This window comes from Ananas comosus, linkage group 15 (assembly GCF_001540865.1).
Source record: "Ananas comosus cultivar F153 linkage group 15, ASM154086v1, whole genome shotgun sequence".
Classification (NCBI taxonomy): Eukaryota; Viridiplantae; Streptophyta; class Magnoliopsida; order Poales; family Bromeliaceae; genus Ananas; species Ananas comosus.
Window position 1 is genome coordinate 3,733,978 of NC_033635.1, and position 16,468 is coordinate 3,750,445.

The 16,468-nt window shown below is 34.5% G+C and overlaps 1 protein-coding gene across 1 annotated transcript; it reads left to right on the forward strand.

Moving 5' to 3' along the window:
* Positions 3,508-16,015, forward strand: LOC109721364 (QWRF motif-containing protein 2-like). Its single transcript, XM_020248935.1, is given in 8 exon segments — positions 3,508-3,666; positions 3,755-3,834; positions 11,925-12,341; positions 12,344-12,919; positions 14,024-14,143; positions 15,166-15,282; positions 15,361-15,450; positions 15,539-16,015. Coding segments are annotated over 6 exon segments (1,329 nt in total). The 5' UTR covers positions 3,508-3,666; positions 3,755-3,834; positions 11,925-12,068; the 3' UTR covers positions 15,692-16,015.

The window sequence follows — 16,468 nt, forward strand, 5'->3', positions numbered from 1 at the left end:
AAAGGGAAAGGGAAAGAAACTGTTGAAATGAGACCATTTTTTCTATGGTTTATTATTAAGTAAAACTAGGGAGATTGGAGGACCAATAAGCGTAAATGTTGCTGATGAATCAATTTTTATATGTTGCTTTTAATAATAGGTTTAGCTTTTTAAACTTAAACCATGAAGCTTGGTAAAACACTAATTTTGAAAAGCTGAACTGTTCACTAGATAGTAGATATTCCAGGATAGAGTCTGATGCAGATGAATCATTGCTTATCTTGTAAACCTCTATTTTTTTTTTTTTTTTTTTTTTTTTGTTCTCTTTTCTCTCCTTTGATTGCTAAACTATAGTGTGATTCCCTTTTCTATGTATCTATCCATCTCTGTTATTCTCACATTTTAATTAACAAATCAAATGTACAAATCTGTCAATTTGTCATTCATCAACAGGTGATGTTCTGATTCTCGAATCTTCTTTCTTTAGCAACACATCTTGGATGTAGATGCTTAAAAAGATGCTCAATTAAACGGATAAAATATCGGCAAAAGTCACAAATTTGACCCAAAAAGAGAGAGGAACTAGTCAAGTGCGTGTTATTGCTCGTGTGTGGTGTCACTAAAAAGAAAAGGCTAATGTGATTATAGTTTCCGGATCGCAGAAACCCCCTCCGACCTGTGATCGGGATCGCACATACCAATTTGTGTTGGGTTCTCGATTCAGAATACAAAAAAATGGCGAATTGGAATCATAGAGAAGCACCTCAATTTTCTAAATCTAAATCATATTTCAGAATAACGTTCCGACTATTCCATTCCAAGCAACATTAAATGTGATTATCTGGAAGGAGACTTGAAACCTACTAAAGAAACACCTATCAACAACCTCCCTGAGTTAACCTCATCATAACATGTTTTCTTTTCTCTTAAGCTAATCTCAACATTGGTGTTGTCGACTCTTTTCCTTCCTTTTCTTTTTACGATTCTTTTATAGTAAATTGCACTACAAGCCCCTTAAACTTTTGCTTTTCGGTTTTTGATTTTGAAATCATGAGCTTTTAATATTTTAGTGCTGAACTTTTTAAAATTATTTCTTCTTAGTCCGCACATTAGAATAAAAACTATTTTCTGCACGTAGTTCATCTGACACGGTGGACACCGGAATTGTCGATAAATGTATAAGTGTAGATAATAATTTATCGAGTAAGTAACGGTAAACACACAAAAGGACTAAAACAAAACTCTCATTAGAAGAGTGAGCTAGGGCCTCAAACTTTTGAGCATAAACTTAGCAGAAAGAAGTTCAGGGACTTAGCAGTACAATCCAACCCATTTTTGGTAGATTGCTGTCCTGCTGAATGAAGAAGTCAGAAGCACTTTGAGATGCCACAGCTTTCCTACCATCCCTTCTGCACACTCTCATTTCACTATCAACTAGGGAAGAGTGGAGTGGGGTTTGTAGCCCATATCATATCTTATCTTTGTCCATTGATTCCTCTTTCCCATAATAGTGAATGGAGTGTGCAGCAAAAAGGGGGTGCTTTCATAAACAGAGCCCAGGCAAAATCATGCTCCTTAAGCTAACACCCACTTTTGAGTGCTGGGCCATGTAAGGTACTTAGCTAGCAAACCTTCTCAGTGGGACATGACATAATTAGGATTGAATAGTAAGTCTCAAGTGAGAAATTTTCTTTTTCTTTTTAAAGGATGCATTTGGATTCACAAATCTCTCGATCCAACGTAACTCAAGTACAGTGATGTTTGAGTTTTTCTGAAGTGTGATTATTTTTTTACTGTTTGGTTTGATGTGACTTGCACAACCTGAAAGTTGAATTCAATCACTTTTTCTGTTTGTTTTGCTGTAACTTGATACTGGTGAAATTAGTTTTTTGAGTTTTATTATTTATTTTGATATAAGTAAGTGGATCCTATTACCTCCTAAGTATAATGGTAAACTTATCCATATAAAATCAAACCTATTAAATAATTAAATTTCTCATTATTGTTTAAAAGTAATCTTAAATCCATTGCAAAGAAAAGTAACTCTAACCCATTCTAAAGAAAGTAGAGTTTAAGTTTTAATATTTAATAATTTTTTTAGAGAAAGATGAGTATGGTGGAACTTGAGTTCGATACTTTAGAGGGAGAACTTAAGAGTAGATAAAGTAGAGGTTGTAGCTTGCGTTATATTATATTTTTCAACTTACAATAAAACAAATATTAGAAATGATGGAACTTGAATTGCACCCCTTCACTTACACCAAAACAAACAGCTCCTTACCGCTTGGATTGGGGATAAGGGGTGGAATAACCCCTTATTCCCTCTTTATACCCAAATGCTAATTTTTTATCCGAAAATAATAGTCTCGGGTACCTGAAATAAACTGGTATAACTATTCTCACCAACACCTTCATTTTCTATATATAACTACTCACTATTTTTCTTATTCCATATTATCTATCCAAACGTTATTTTTCTTATTTCCGGAAACAATCCCAATTTTCATCCAAACGCTATTTTTCTTATCCCCATATTTATACCTATCCCTGTAATAGCTACTTCTTGCAGGAAGAGAGGACCAGCCATAGAAAAAATTAGAAGCCAATACGATTTAATGATTTTCTACTTTCCTGGTTGATCTTCTTGTTTCTTACAGATTAAAAGAGGAAAGCATAATTTCTATGACACTTAACAAAATATAGTGGGAGAATAAATAAAAAATTCCTAGGTATATATGATCAAAATGACAAGTTGGATTTTCTTTTTCACATGAAAAAAAAAAGAAAAAAAAAAACCTGCAGCTATTATTTGTTGTCCATAATTGCTTGCATGCCTGCCGTGTTCTGAGAAAACTTGTTGTCCATTAATTCTCAGAAGCCATTCAGTGGAATTAATTATATTTTTTTGTCTGTTGCAGGAATATGTTCAAAGTTTCCATAAAAAATATGACCAAAGTGCTTAGTTTCTATGCATGTAACTAAAATACAAATGTTGATGCAATCCAAATACTATGATGAGACCTAGAGATCTTAATCTTTCCTTTGGATTCATTCAATTCTGTGAGCTCAACTTCAATAGAAGTTTTTTGGATGATAACTATAATGAGTTCTTTAATTATAATTATATCCCTAAAATGCTTGTGAGTGAGGATTCCAATGGCATGCTTTAAATGCATGCATGCTTTGGATTTTACTGATTAATGCTATACCCATTTCCATTGTTTGTATCACTTTTGTAATTGTTATTAGAGAATTAACAAAAAAAATGTCACATCAGTGTATGTGAAATGTTATTAAAAAGATTGCATATGAGCAAAGCATTTTTCTATACGTCTAAATCTGACGCGAGAAATAAATGATATACTCGTATTCTTGTATAGTATTCTCCTCTAGATTTCGAAGAATAGTTTGCTTTTGAGCGCTAGATTTACTCTACTCAGAAGCTCTAGATTCATCATTTGCGACACTGAACTTTACGAAACTAGGCCAAACAAGCACTTAATAAGTCGAACGCACACACATGCGTGACGTTTCGCTTTGCACCAGTAAAGGAAAGGTTCGAAAGAATAAAAGTAGATGCGTTGTGCCTATCTATAAGAGGTTTCGACTTCGACCCCACATACAAAAGAAAAAAAGAAAAATGTAGAAAAGAGAGGAAGAGGAGCAGAACCTCCTTGGAAGCAAAGGGTAAGAGCTTAGCGTGCAAATAAAAACAGTTTTTTTTCACGCTAAAGCTGATTATTTTTTGCACATTTTTTATTTTTGCTGATCGCAGTTATTCGCGAATGAAGCATTAAATGCAGATGATTACGCGCGAAGAACAAGTGTTAATCGTTAGCTTCGTCGAAAGCTAAGGTACTCGACTATAAAACTGTATCTTTTCATTGTTAATGCCTATTCTTAAGTTCATGCTCTTATTACTCATTTTCACTTTGTTTTCTAAACATGCAACTTAATTACATTCTAGTTGATTAAATTTGTGAGATGAATTAATGCGCAGTAATTGAATATTTTGTTATCCAAATTAAGCGAACTATTCGTTTACCAATGTTTTTTTTTTCGATTTTTTCGCTTTCTATTCTACATAAACAAGCAAGATATATATTCTACTGTTTTGCGGTGCTTTAATTAGAGAGATAATCCAAAAAATTAACTAATAAGCAGGAATTAATAAGTTTTGTTTATGCTCCATCATCCATGGTAGTTATAATAATAAGTTTTGATTTTGATAAAAATTTCTTTTCAAAAGTGATTAGGAAACAAATAGGTTACAGTTAATTTAATTTGGACCAAATGGAATAAAGCTTAATAATTGCTTCGCACTTTATTAATTCAATTTATCTTATACTGTTAATTATCTAGGCCATTAGTTGTAAAATGTAACAATATGTTTCCTTTTTTTTTTTTTTTTTTGAAGTTTTCCCAAATTTTAAAGCATAATGTTTAAATTGATACGTAATCATTATAAAATACCAAGTAATGAGAAATTTGTAGTTAAATATGTATATATTTATATTCTATTTCATTATTATCATATTTTGTGGGGCTATTGAATTAGATCAAATTGGCTTTTCAGAGAGTACATAAAACTAGTAGCTAGGTATTGCCTCCTTGTTACGTTTACTGTCCCTATCCAACCAAATTTATATTCGCAAACGCTAACTCGGTCCACGAATCAATTCCCATTTCTTGGATTTCATTTTTGGGCTAATCAAATTCAAATCTACTTAAACTATGCTTCATCTGTTGAAAATAAATATTTGAAAAATCGATAGTTTTTTTTTTTTTTGCTACCTGTTTTGTTTTGTTTTTTTTTAAAATAAACTTAGTTAGAAATGTAAATCAAATAGACTTCGGCTTTTTTGGAATTGCGGGGAGATTGCGTTACGTGCAGTGAGGAAGTGCGATGAAAAAATATTCTATTTGTTTCCGTACGTATGTTTCGCATATCGCGATTAATCGGTATTAACTATCAAGTCCTTTGTTATATGCACTAAAAAACGGTTGATTTTTTGAGAATAATAATTATTTTACATAATTTAATAAGAATCACAACAAGATATACTGAGTTCGTATCTTAATTACCATACTTTTTAGTCTTATTTAACTATCCAGCTCTTTTAGCTGCCGCTGAACGCTGAAACCCTAATTTGATCCATGTCGAACTTGATAAAAATCGAGTCGGATTAGCCTGATCGAGTTTCGTATTAGATTTAATCCACCCTTAATTACATTCTGTCGAACAAGCCACCTAATTTATGAATTGATTACTGGACCTGACTTTAAGTCGACTCATCGACATCAATCGAGCCAATCGGATCAATTTGGGGTCGAATTAAGTGGATTAGGCTCGAATTTGTTCCACTTCAGAGTTTGCGCCTATTGCATGTTAGTTTGCTTGTGTTCGGGTCGTTTAATTAATTCAACCCAGAATTGTTCCACTTCAGTTCTAAACGATCCGAACACGGGCTAGATACGAGATTAAGCTTGAAAATAAACTTGAGCTGCTCATGAGTGGCTCCTACTAGTTCGTCGTAGGAAAGAGGTTTCACGACATTTATTTATATGATCATACTTCTTAATCTCATGAGAATATTTTTGTACTGAATAAGTTCTTAATAGAAATCTTATTCTGACGTATTGTGCTAAATGAACCAATCGATTAAAACTAAACAAATCCTATAGTTTCATTAGAGAACGTCCCACTCTTGCAGCAGTCGGACTTGCATTCTGTGCGATACGGTGTGCAGAAAAGTTTCGTGCATACCTATCCATCAGTACTGAGATGCATCTAAGCTGGCAATATCGGATAGCTCGAATATATTCTGCCGCTGACTATAATAAAGTTATTAAATTAGGTTGATTGTTTCTGCACAGATCCAAAAATATTTAAAAAGAAAAATTGGGTTTTAGCTAGCTAGGTGGTCCTGTTAATTCGGCCTAGCCGTGTAATGCATGCATGTGCAATTGATCTAATGGGTCCCCTTAGAATGGAGTTGCTCTCTACAGGGCTTGGTGCTTAGGGCCCCTTCGGTATCGAGATCCATCTACTGTTAATAGATAAAATTAATTAAGTTGGGACGAAGCAGATAGAGAAATGCTTTTGCGTTTTTTTATAGAAACTACAGAAAATATATTATAATCGACTTACTATTATATACGAAAATAAATATGATATTTTTTTTTATAACGCAATTTTTCTACAGTCCTAAACAGAGCCTTAAGCTCTTGTTACGTTAGTAAACTTTTCCTTTTCATAGGATTTGTTTATATGCAAGAGAATTGTGGTCCTAAATTAATTAGGTTTTAAATAGGTGGTTCAATTTGATTAATGACGTATTAACCGCCGCATATATGTGTCGTGCCGCCTTTTCTTTTCCTAATTTGGAAATGGGGTTTGATGCAATTTTAGGATACTTAAAAAAATATTAAGCACTTCAATATTTTCCTTTTTGACACTATAAAATGGTTGTATACATGACCTGAATGTTAGAAATATACTGTACTGAAAATTCGATCGTGATTAAAATCTAATTAATTTTGTGATAAAGATAAAGACGAATGTATAGATAAACGCAATTATCCAAATAAAAACGTGACCTTAACGGGAAGCAAATTAGATTGTATTGGAATAAAATGAAATGACGAATCATCCAAAGATTTTTATTTTGTTATTAGTATGAAAACTGGAATGGACAGTTACGATTTTGAGAGAGGGTTTTGGTTGAGAGAGGAGAGTGATGAAGAGAGAGAAGAGAGAGGCGTTTGTGAGATAGGATTTTGAGTTGTTTACTTTAGAATGAGCCCGTCGAAGATTCAAAGCAAGATTGGATCATCCCATTCCAATCCCATTCCAGGGTGAAATAAGAATTAGAATTTGATTCCTTTAAAACAAATAACAACTATTATAATTAATGAATCCAAGAACTCATGGCTCAGTTTGAACCTCTGAACTTTAGGATAGTCCTATGGATAACAACCAACTGCATTGAGTAAGGATGAGAGAGAGAGAGATAGTGGTTTGATAGTTAAGTTCCTTCTATTTATGAAAAGTAAGGATTTTTATTATGGTAGCGCAAACAAGTGTTTAGGCATCCAATGTTACTTTTTTTTTGAGAAAAATAGCATATTACAGCTTCATTTAATTAGAAAATAAACTGAACTATAGATTAAGGCAACCTGGGCCTCGAAAAAAAAGGAAAAAGAAAAAAGGACAAAGGAAAAGAAGATTACATGCAAAAACGTTCCCATGAATCAAACCAAGAATAATTAAGATAAATCTGATTAAAGTAGAAGAAGACATTTCTCACTAGTTTACTGTTTTGTTGTTGTTGCTGTTGTTGTTGTTGTTGTTGTTAACTTGTTATGCATCATCTTCTTTAATGCTTAATGTGCCTACTCTACCTTTTCGACTTGTCATTTATCATCTAACTAATTACTTGCACTTAATTTTAAGTCCAATTGAAACAGGAATTTGGTTGGTCTTTCTAAATTTCTTACTTACTATTAATTGGGGCCTTTTTAAAGGATCTCTTGGTATCCTATTAAGTTAATTTTCTTTAGATATTTGGAACCAATTTGTGTTAAAAATAGATGAAATGAAGCATGCGTAGAACCTAAGAAAAGAACACAATAAATCAAAGGGACAAAGATATATATCTAGGTAGGTATATATCCCTAGTAGAATGTTCCCTTGTACGTTCCCTTCTTATTAAGGTTACAGCATGAAAGTGCATTCCCAACTAATTATATAATAAATCATTATTGTTCATGTAATGCTTCTTCTAGTCTAGGATATTAATTACTACCTATAGTACGTGTGTGTGGCTCTTAGCTAGGGAGAAATTATTACTAGATGTGTGCAACTACATTATCATGAATCACACCAACTAAATTAAATGCAATATATATACCTCTCAAATTGTACGCATACGTAGAATTAGAAAGTTTTTTATTTATTGACTAGATCAATGTGGAACCTGTGTTCAGTCTAGTTTATGCATATCAATCTCGTAAATCATATGGATGTTATGATTTTATGTGCACATAACTGTGCGTGGACATGGCAAAATTTTTTAGGATCTATATATTTTTCTCTCTATTTTTTTGCTTGATCTATGCAACGATCAAAAAAACTTATTTTTCTAGTCTAATTCTATGAAATAACTGATTATTTTGAAAGTTTAAACTATTGAAGAATAATACTTCTAATATTTTATACTTAATATTAATTCTCCTTCACATCAGGGTTAATCGCGATTTGAGATTTTCTTTGTAATAGGCCCAAGAAGCAGATTTAAAAAATGAGTGAAAGTATACAGGATTAAAGAGTTCTACAATATTCAAATTTAAAATTTTTTTATTCTGATATGAGGTGAAAAAATGTTAAATTATGCGAAACAATTGTTGCTTTCCAAAAGTTTAAACTATTGGAGACGTTTTTAATGTCTATATTCAACACTTACATCTACGCTTAAAACTTCTTGATGCTTTAAGAGGTAGACTTGAATTAAATGGAAATACCATATCAAATTATAGGATCAAGAAGTGGCTTGAACTAAAATGGGAATGTCATGTCAAATTATATGGTATAATTATTGTTCTTTAAAAGCTTAAACTAGTAGAGAACAGTATTTTTAATGTTATATTTAACACTTTTATTCTTGTCGTGACTCAAGACATTTTAATAAACTCAAGACATGAACTTAAATTAAACGGGAGGAAAATAAATAATGCTAAGAACTTGGTAAGATTCGAAGTGTTTTTAATATTTATATTTAACTCTTTCACTCGTGGCCGGACTTGAGACATTTTGATAGGCCTATGACATGAACTTTAATTAAATTGAAGAAAATTAAATAATGTTAAGAACCTAGCAAGATTTGAAGTGTTTTTAATATTTATATTTAACATTCTCCCTCACATCTGAACTCGAAATATTTTAATAAACCCAAGACAATGACTTGAATTAAATGAGAGGAAAATAAATAGAGGACTTGAACTAATGAGAGGAAAATAAATAATGCTAAGAACCTTGCAAGATTCTAACTTATGACGTTTAGCTCTGATAATATGTTAAATTATATAAAAGACCATTTTTCTCCGAAAGCTTATACTGCCAAAAAATGATATTTTTAATATCTATATTTATGCACAACAATTGTTATTTTTCAAAATATTAAGCTATTAGAGAATAATATTTTAATATTTATATCTAACACTCTTCCTAAATGTTGACTTGAATTAAATGAAAAAAAAAATTATGTTAGGGGCTTGGCGGGACGCAAAGTCAAAATCTCCTCTGAAAGAATAAGTTGTCAGAGAACATTATTTTTAATAATTATATTTAACAAAAGATCTATTACTTTAAAATCTTAAGTTACTAGAGAATGATATTTTTAATATTTAATATCCAACAAGTCAGTTTTACCATGCCTTAAAAAAATGATGATGATTTTCCTCCTGAAGCCAATTGTGTATGTTAATCCTAGTCTCAATCAACAAACTCCAACTATATATATATAATGCATCACTTTAACCTACCCCTTAGTTAAAATGCCACTATCACAATTAATTGAGCTCCTATATTAATGATCATTCTTATTTATGAAATGATTTTGATGAAAATCTACTTAACTTCCTGAAGAAATTTCAAGCAACATTAAGTGGGTGAATTAAGATGGTAATTAAGCAACCTATATTGAAATTGAAATGCAGTTAATCTCCTCTCTCTTTATTCTCTTTTGCTAGCTTAGAAAGGAAGCAACAAAACTACTTGAAAATATTTAATTAGGTGGCTTAATTTGTGTGATTAAGATTTGTGAACAAAAACTCTATTTGCAGATCACTTGAGCATGCAGAGTACTGAGGTATCAACCACAAAGAGAGGAAATTATGGGAAATAAATTAAATGCAAATACTTATTAACTTTAATGCTCACATAAATTAGTTTCTTCAATAAGAGAAATGTTATCTATGATTGAATCCTTAACCTGGACCATTAATTAATTTCATGCACGTACTATCTCTCACTTAAATTTCTCTACCAGACACTTTGACTTAAATGCTTCATATGTACATGAGAAAATGACCAAAGAAATGGAGCAAATTTGCATGATAGTAACAAAAAATAAAAAGAAGAATAAAATGGTGCAAAATTAATTGTTCTTCACAAGAATTGAAATAAAACAACAAAAATATGTATGCTATAAAATAGAAGATATACATAAATAGACGAAAATGTATGAACAAATTCAAATATTGAACTTGAAACCTCTCAAAGTGGAAAACGCTTATGACCGTCTCTGATACCATACTATCAAAAAATCAATATAGTAAACAACAATTCAGGATTAATTAGTTTGTAGTTTCCAAAAAGAAAAATGAAAAAGGATATGACAAACAAAATAGAAAAACAATTTAATTCAAGGATCCAACTCTTACTGTTATATATAGAAATTAAAAAGCTATTGAAGATATTTAATTTTTTTGGAAAAAAACTGTTAATGCCTCAACTTAATGGATTTGTAACTATCCAAGACTATATATAGGGCAATAGAAAAATTAAATTGGCCCACTTAAGTGCATTTTCACTTAGATCTCTTGTCCTAAATTCGATTAATTATATAATAACTTGAACTTAATTAACTAAGCAATGGATTAATAAATTAAACTCTTCAATATCGTGTTTTCTAAGGATTGGAGTGTAGATCACCTTCTAGCAAAGCTTACCCCCATCAACTTAACTCAAGGTGGTGGCATAATTGCATAAATGGACCACGGTTATACGTGACATTATTAATAGAAAGAGACAACAGTGATATGTGAATTATTAACGGAAATAATTAATTTTGATGTTAATATATGAATTTCTTGAATCCAGTCGCTGTTTATTTAACAAATTTCATGTATTAATGTCAATGAGTCACTCTTATTGCTTAGAGAGGTCAAAATCTTGTATTGTAGCGGTAGGTCAGGTTAGGTCAAATTGTGTTTAAAATAATATTGAGTTACGATCGAGATCAGTAGGTGTTATTCTTGTACACTTTTAATGAATTAATTATATAATTCTAATAGCTCGACGTTTTAGAATTAACCCTATAAATAATATCATTTTTGTTATAAAATTGTTTATTTTATTTTTTCTTTTTAAACAAGAAGTTGGTTCGGTATCTCTAGTACAAAAATAAGGCATTTATCAGTAAACTGATAATATATTATACTATTTGACCATAATCTAAGAATAGGAGTAAAACTGATTTCACCATAATCTAAGAATAGGAGTAAGATTAGCTTTGGTTCTTTATCTAAGACTTAATTTGGCAGTCCCTCCACGTTGTTTTCTCCATGTCCTTTTATTAATTAATTAATTAATATTATATTACTGTTTCCTCAAATTTGTATATTAAATTTTTTCTAAAAATCATTTTCTCCTCAACTTTGTACTGTTTCTCTCTCTCTCTCGCTCTCTCTTCCCTCTCCAGCAACGGTATTATGAGTAGCCGTCTCCCTAGACCGGTTGTACGCACGTCATCATCCGGTTTTTATGCTGCGCCGGACGACGTGTCGCGGATTGATTAGTCGGGTCTACTGGACCAGGTACGAGAATTACATTGACCGGCCTCTAACATGGCCTATTCCTTCGCCATCACCCTTCTCTTTGTTAACACATAAATCCCAAAATATAGTAATAAGTGTTTGTAGACCAAATCCCAATTCCGAATCTCTCCTCCTGTGTATGTAAAGTAAAACACACTCGCTAGTCGCTCACTCACGCGCCCCAAAAACCAATATCGTATTTTAGCAAATTAACTCGTCTAGATACTACAAAAATATCCCACTAATTCAACCCAAAAATAAGGGAACAACACTCTCTAAACATAAACATATTATACACTCTCTCTATCTCCTCACTCCTCAAGTTTCTCTACTTCCTCAAACAACAGCAGTAGTAGAAGAAGCGACCCTAAGCGAAGGGAGAAAGAGGAAGCGCTTCCGGTGAGATTACCGCCCCCATCTTTTGAAACGTATTTGGGAACGAGAAGACGATAATATAGCTCGAGCTCGAGATCGAGATCTCGCCACCGACAATGGTGGCCGCCGCCGCCGGGGTGAATCCGCAGCGCCCACCGCTGATCCCGTCGGAGAAGGACAATGCCGGCGCCGCCGCGCTCCCAAACGCGCGGCGCCGCAGCGCTAAGGAGGTCACCTCCCGCTACCTCTCCTCCTCCTCCTCCTCGTCCTCTTTGACCTCCACCTCCACCTCCACCTCGACCTCGTACTCTTCTTCTTCTTCTTCGACCTTTACCACCACCTCGACCTCGCGGCGCTTCCCCTCCCCGCTCGCCGCCGCGCGGCCCTCGACCCCCTCGCCCGGAGCCTCGACTGCTCCCTCGACCGGAAAGACTCCATCTTGGCCACCGTCCACCTGCTGCAGCGCTCCATGGTGCTCGACGACCCCACCCGGCGCGCCTCCTTCGACGCCGCCGAGCTCTCCGCTTCCTCCGATACGGAGAGCGTCTCCTCCGGGAGCAATTCGGACCTCGCCACACCCGCTCGATCGAAAGCCCCGCCCCGGGGGATCATCGTCCCCGCGCGGTTCTGGCAGGAGACGAACAGCCGCCTCCGCCGCTTGCCCGAGCCCGGAACGCCTCTGCCCACGAAACCAGGGCTTGCTTCGCCGCCCGGTAACCGCATGCCTTCTCCGGCGAGAGGGATGACCAGCCCTTTGAGGGCGCGGGGCGGCTCCGTTCCAGTTATTCAGCTGGCGAATGCGCCTTCTATAATAAGCTTCGCGGTGGAAGTGAGGAGGGCGAAGAGAGGGGAGAACCGGATAGAGGAGGCGCACGCGTTGCGGCTACTGGATAATCGGCATTTGCAGTGGCGGTACGCGAACGCGAGGGCCGATGCCGTGCTTCTGGCGCAGAGATTGGCCACAGAGGTAACTGATTGCTAATAATGCTATTGCTGTTGGTGTATTTCAAATTCAGATGTTCACAGAAATTGCTTAGTTCAACATATAATTTGACTTATTTCGTTTGCACCTTTGATTTGTAGAGGAAACATCATACTTGCTTCCCATTTCGTAATTCTTTTACTCGGGTTTATAAAACCATAATTTGTTAGTGCATCGCCTGATCTTCGGTATGTCTCTTGATTCGATGATCATGCAAATTTGGAATTGTAGCAACTTGTTATATTTGGCTTTGTCGTAATTCGTTATCTTTCATATTGCTTAATGAAACTTAGAAGGTATCCTGCAATAAGATAACGATTGCTAACTTGCTTAATAATTGCATGCTGCATCTGGATATCCTGTGTCATTTTCTTGTTAGCGGCTACTTAAATCTGTAACGGCAGCGACCATCATATGCTCATTAATTTCTTCGTTTAGAAGTGCCATTATGATTAAATTTGGGTTCAACTAGGAGTGGCATGCAAGTCTTAAGCTCTGGCCACCTTCAATGTTGACGAAGTAATCAAACAATTTTGTGAAGTAGGAAACCAAAAAATTGTCAAAACAGAGAACCGTGCATGCAAAGCTTACAGTTGCTAAAACAAGTATCACAACACTGCTCCAATCTTGCCAGGGTTCTTCTGGGTCTCTCTCTCTCTCTCTCTCTCTCTCTCTCTCTCTCTCTCTCTCTCTCGTTCGCTTGCGTGCGCATGCGTATTGGGCTTGTGGGAGGATCTTATTGTCATTTTCTGTATCAAGATTTTTTGGTCATTTTTATCTGAGATGTGTAGCACTAAGTGCTCTAACCTGCATTTGTTGATTAGTCTATTAACACTGGTCACTTTGAAGATAGCTTGTGCTTGTACACAATTTTAGGGTTGTTTGAAAACCCAGGTGCTAATATTCTTTCATACACGCCATATATTTCTAAGATTTATCTTTGAGCACTCTGGTGGATGGCTCTTTGTTTAGCTATTATTTTTGGTAGTGATTTGCATCCACACTTGAGAAAATTGATTGTTTTTCTTTATTTTGTCTCAGAAATATGCTTATGATCTTATCTACTGATACTTGTTTTATTGTTGTCAGAAAAATTTGTATAATGCGCGGATAAGTATCTCAGAATTGCGTAACTCTATCACTGCCAAGCGTATTAAGCTCCAACATCTGAGACAATGTATTAAACTAAGTACAGTTCTCAAAGGACAAGTAAGTTCTCTCGTCGTTTCTTTATTTACCAGTTATATCTACAGTTACTCCATTTCACCATTTCTTAGTAATTTTGCTCTGGAGTACAACAATGATATTGGACAAATAGCTAAATATGTATAAGGTTTCAGAATTCCAGTAAATGCTTTCTTATTTACCTAGATAGCAAAACACATTAAGAAAATAATTTGCGAAGGCCTAAGTTATAGTGATAAATACAAACTGTTCAGGGCTAGAAAGATTAAGGATGAATTGGGGAACCAGTCATATCTACTATTGTAGATACTCTGAGCTACATACAGACTGTCATGATAATGCTCATTTATCGCTTAAAAAAGATAAGATAAGATCAAGCCCTGCAGTGCCGTGATTCATACCCACGCTACAATGGCATGTTGGTTGTGCTACTGACATGCTACCCTTGTGTCAGACATGCCCTGGCATGGGATATTTGTTCAGAACATTTAAGCTAAAAGCTCCATGTCACAGAATATGATGGATGTTCAATTATAATTCTAAGAGTTTCAAAAGTATTAATTGATAGAATTTCTCACTACTCCTGGGTGAAGTTCCTTGAAATTTGATTGAATTGAGAATTGAAAGTAGGGAAAAGTAATGTTTTCCAATACTGGGAAATGTAGGTTGAAATTTGGAAAATATTTCATGGCAAAAATAAATCTGATTTCATTAAATTATCTTATGCAATTATAAGAAGCAAGCTTACGCACAGTGGCTTGTTCAAAAAGATTCACATGATTTTTTTTCAATTTTATCAAAAGATCTACATAGAAGGGACTAACAGTTAGCAAATGGCCTTATTAAAATATTATCTGAATAAACTGCTGAAGTTAAGAAACATTGCTCCTAAGACATGAAACAAAAGGAGTGCAGATTGCTTTTCTACGACCTCATTGCCTCCCTTGTTTCTTGAAGATGTTTCTTGCAACTTCTTTGAGGTTGGTTATTGGTAAATCTGCTCACTTAATGTGAAAATTAAATGTTTCCATGTGATTATTTTACAGATAAATTATCTGGAAGAGTGGTCTCTTCTCGATAGAGATCATTCAAGTTCGTTATCAGGAGCTATTGAAGCATTAAAGGCTAGCACGCTTCGTCTTCCAGTTGTAGGTGGTGCAAAGGTTTGTTCCGATCTGATATTGGTTAGTGGTTTGAACTTACATATTTCTGAAGACTAATAGCCGCATTCTCTTTGACAGGCAGATGTCCAAGATATGAAAGAATCTGTCGGGTCAGTAGTTGATGTAATGCACACAATGGGATCATCTATATACTCTCTACTGTCAAAGGTAGATCCTTTATTATATTCTCTTACAACATCTTATGTATTAAAAAACTCTCTCTCTCTCTCTCTCATGTTAGATTTGAATTCTTCAGGTAGAAGGAACAAGTTCCTTGGCGTCCGAACTTGCTAAAGTGGCGGCACAAGAATTAACTCTGTTGGACCAATTAAGAGATGTCTTGTCCACTGTGGCAGTCATGCACGTAAGGCAATGTAGCCTTCAGGGGCATTTATTGCAACTAAAATAGCGTCGGAGCTAGGCACAGTTGTAAAGCAAATTCTCTCACCAACTCTGTGATTACTAACATCAAAGCGGCCTCTTTGTTTCCTAACTGAAGATTGCGACAAAAGGTAATAAATCATGGCAGTTTGTTTGCTGCATCTTGAGAGTACTAGTTCTCCCTGTTTGTTTGCTGCATCCTTGAGAGTTCTAATTCTCCCTGTTGATTTTCACCAAATGCAGCTAATTCATGTATTTTTGTCTACATAACATTATGAGTGGCTCTTTTTCCTGCAGTGATTTCAGGAGATGTATACAAATTACTTGTGCTTATAAAAGAAAAGCTTATGCATATATATGTTTAAATTTAGTGTTTTTTAGTTAATTTCTTTTTAGAAGAAGAAAAGGTCATATAACTCTTTTATCTCTACTGAAGCACTTCTTGTCTCATCAAATGGTTTTAGGAAAAAGGAAATGAGTAGAGTTCAACCTACACCGAAGTAGGTAATGAACAACAGGATACAGCAGTATCTCTTTACTGTAAGTATGATTTAATTGTAAGTATGATTACCTATATAACACAGCAACTGGTAGTCGCCACTAGCGTCAAAAAACAGCTATGACAACTTTGTAGTCTCTGTGTAATCTTTTTTTTGTTTTTGAGATCATTGTTATTTGCCTTCATCTTTTGGCTTATTCCTTACTTCCCCTTCTCCCTTTGCATTATTTAATCTTTGATGTTCATGTGATCTTCTAGGTACTGTTTTAGTGGCACAAAAAAACATTTATTAATTGCATGTATAAA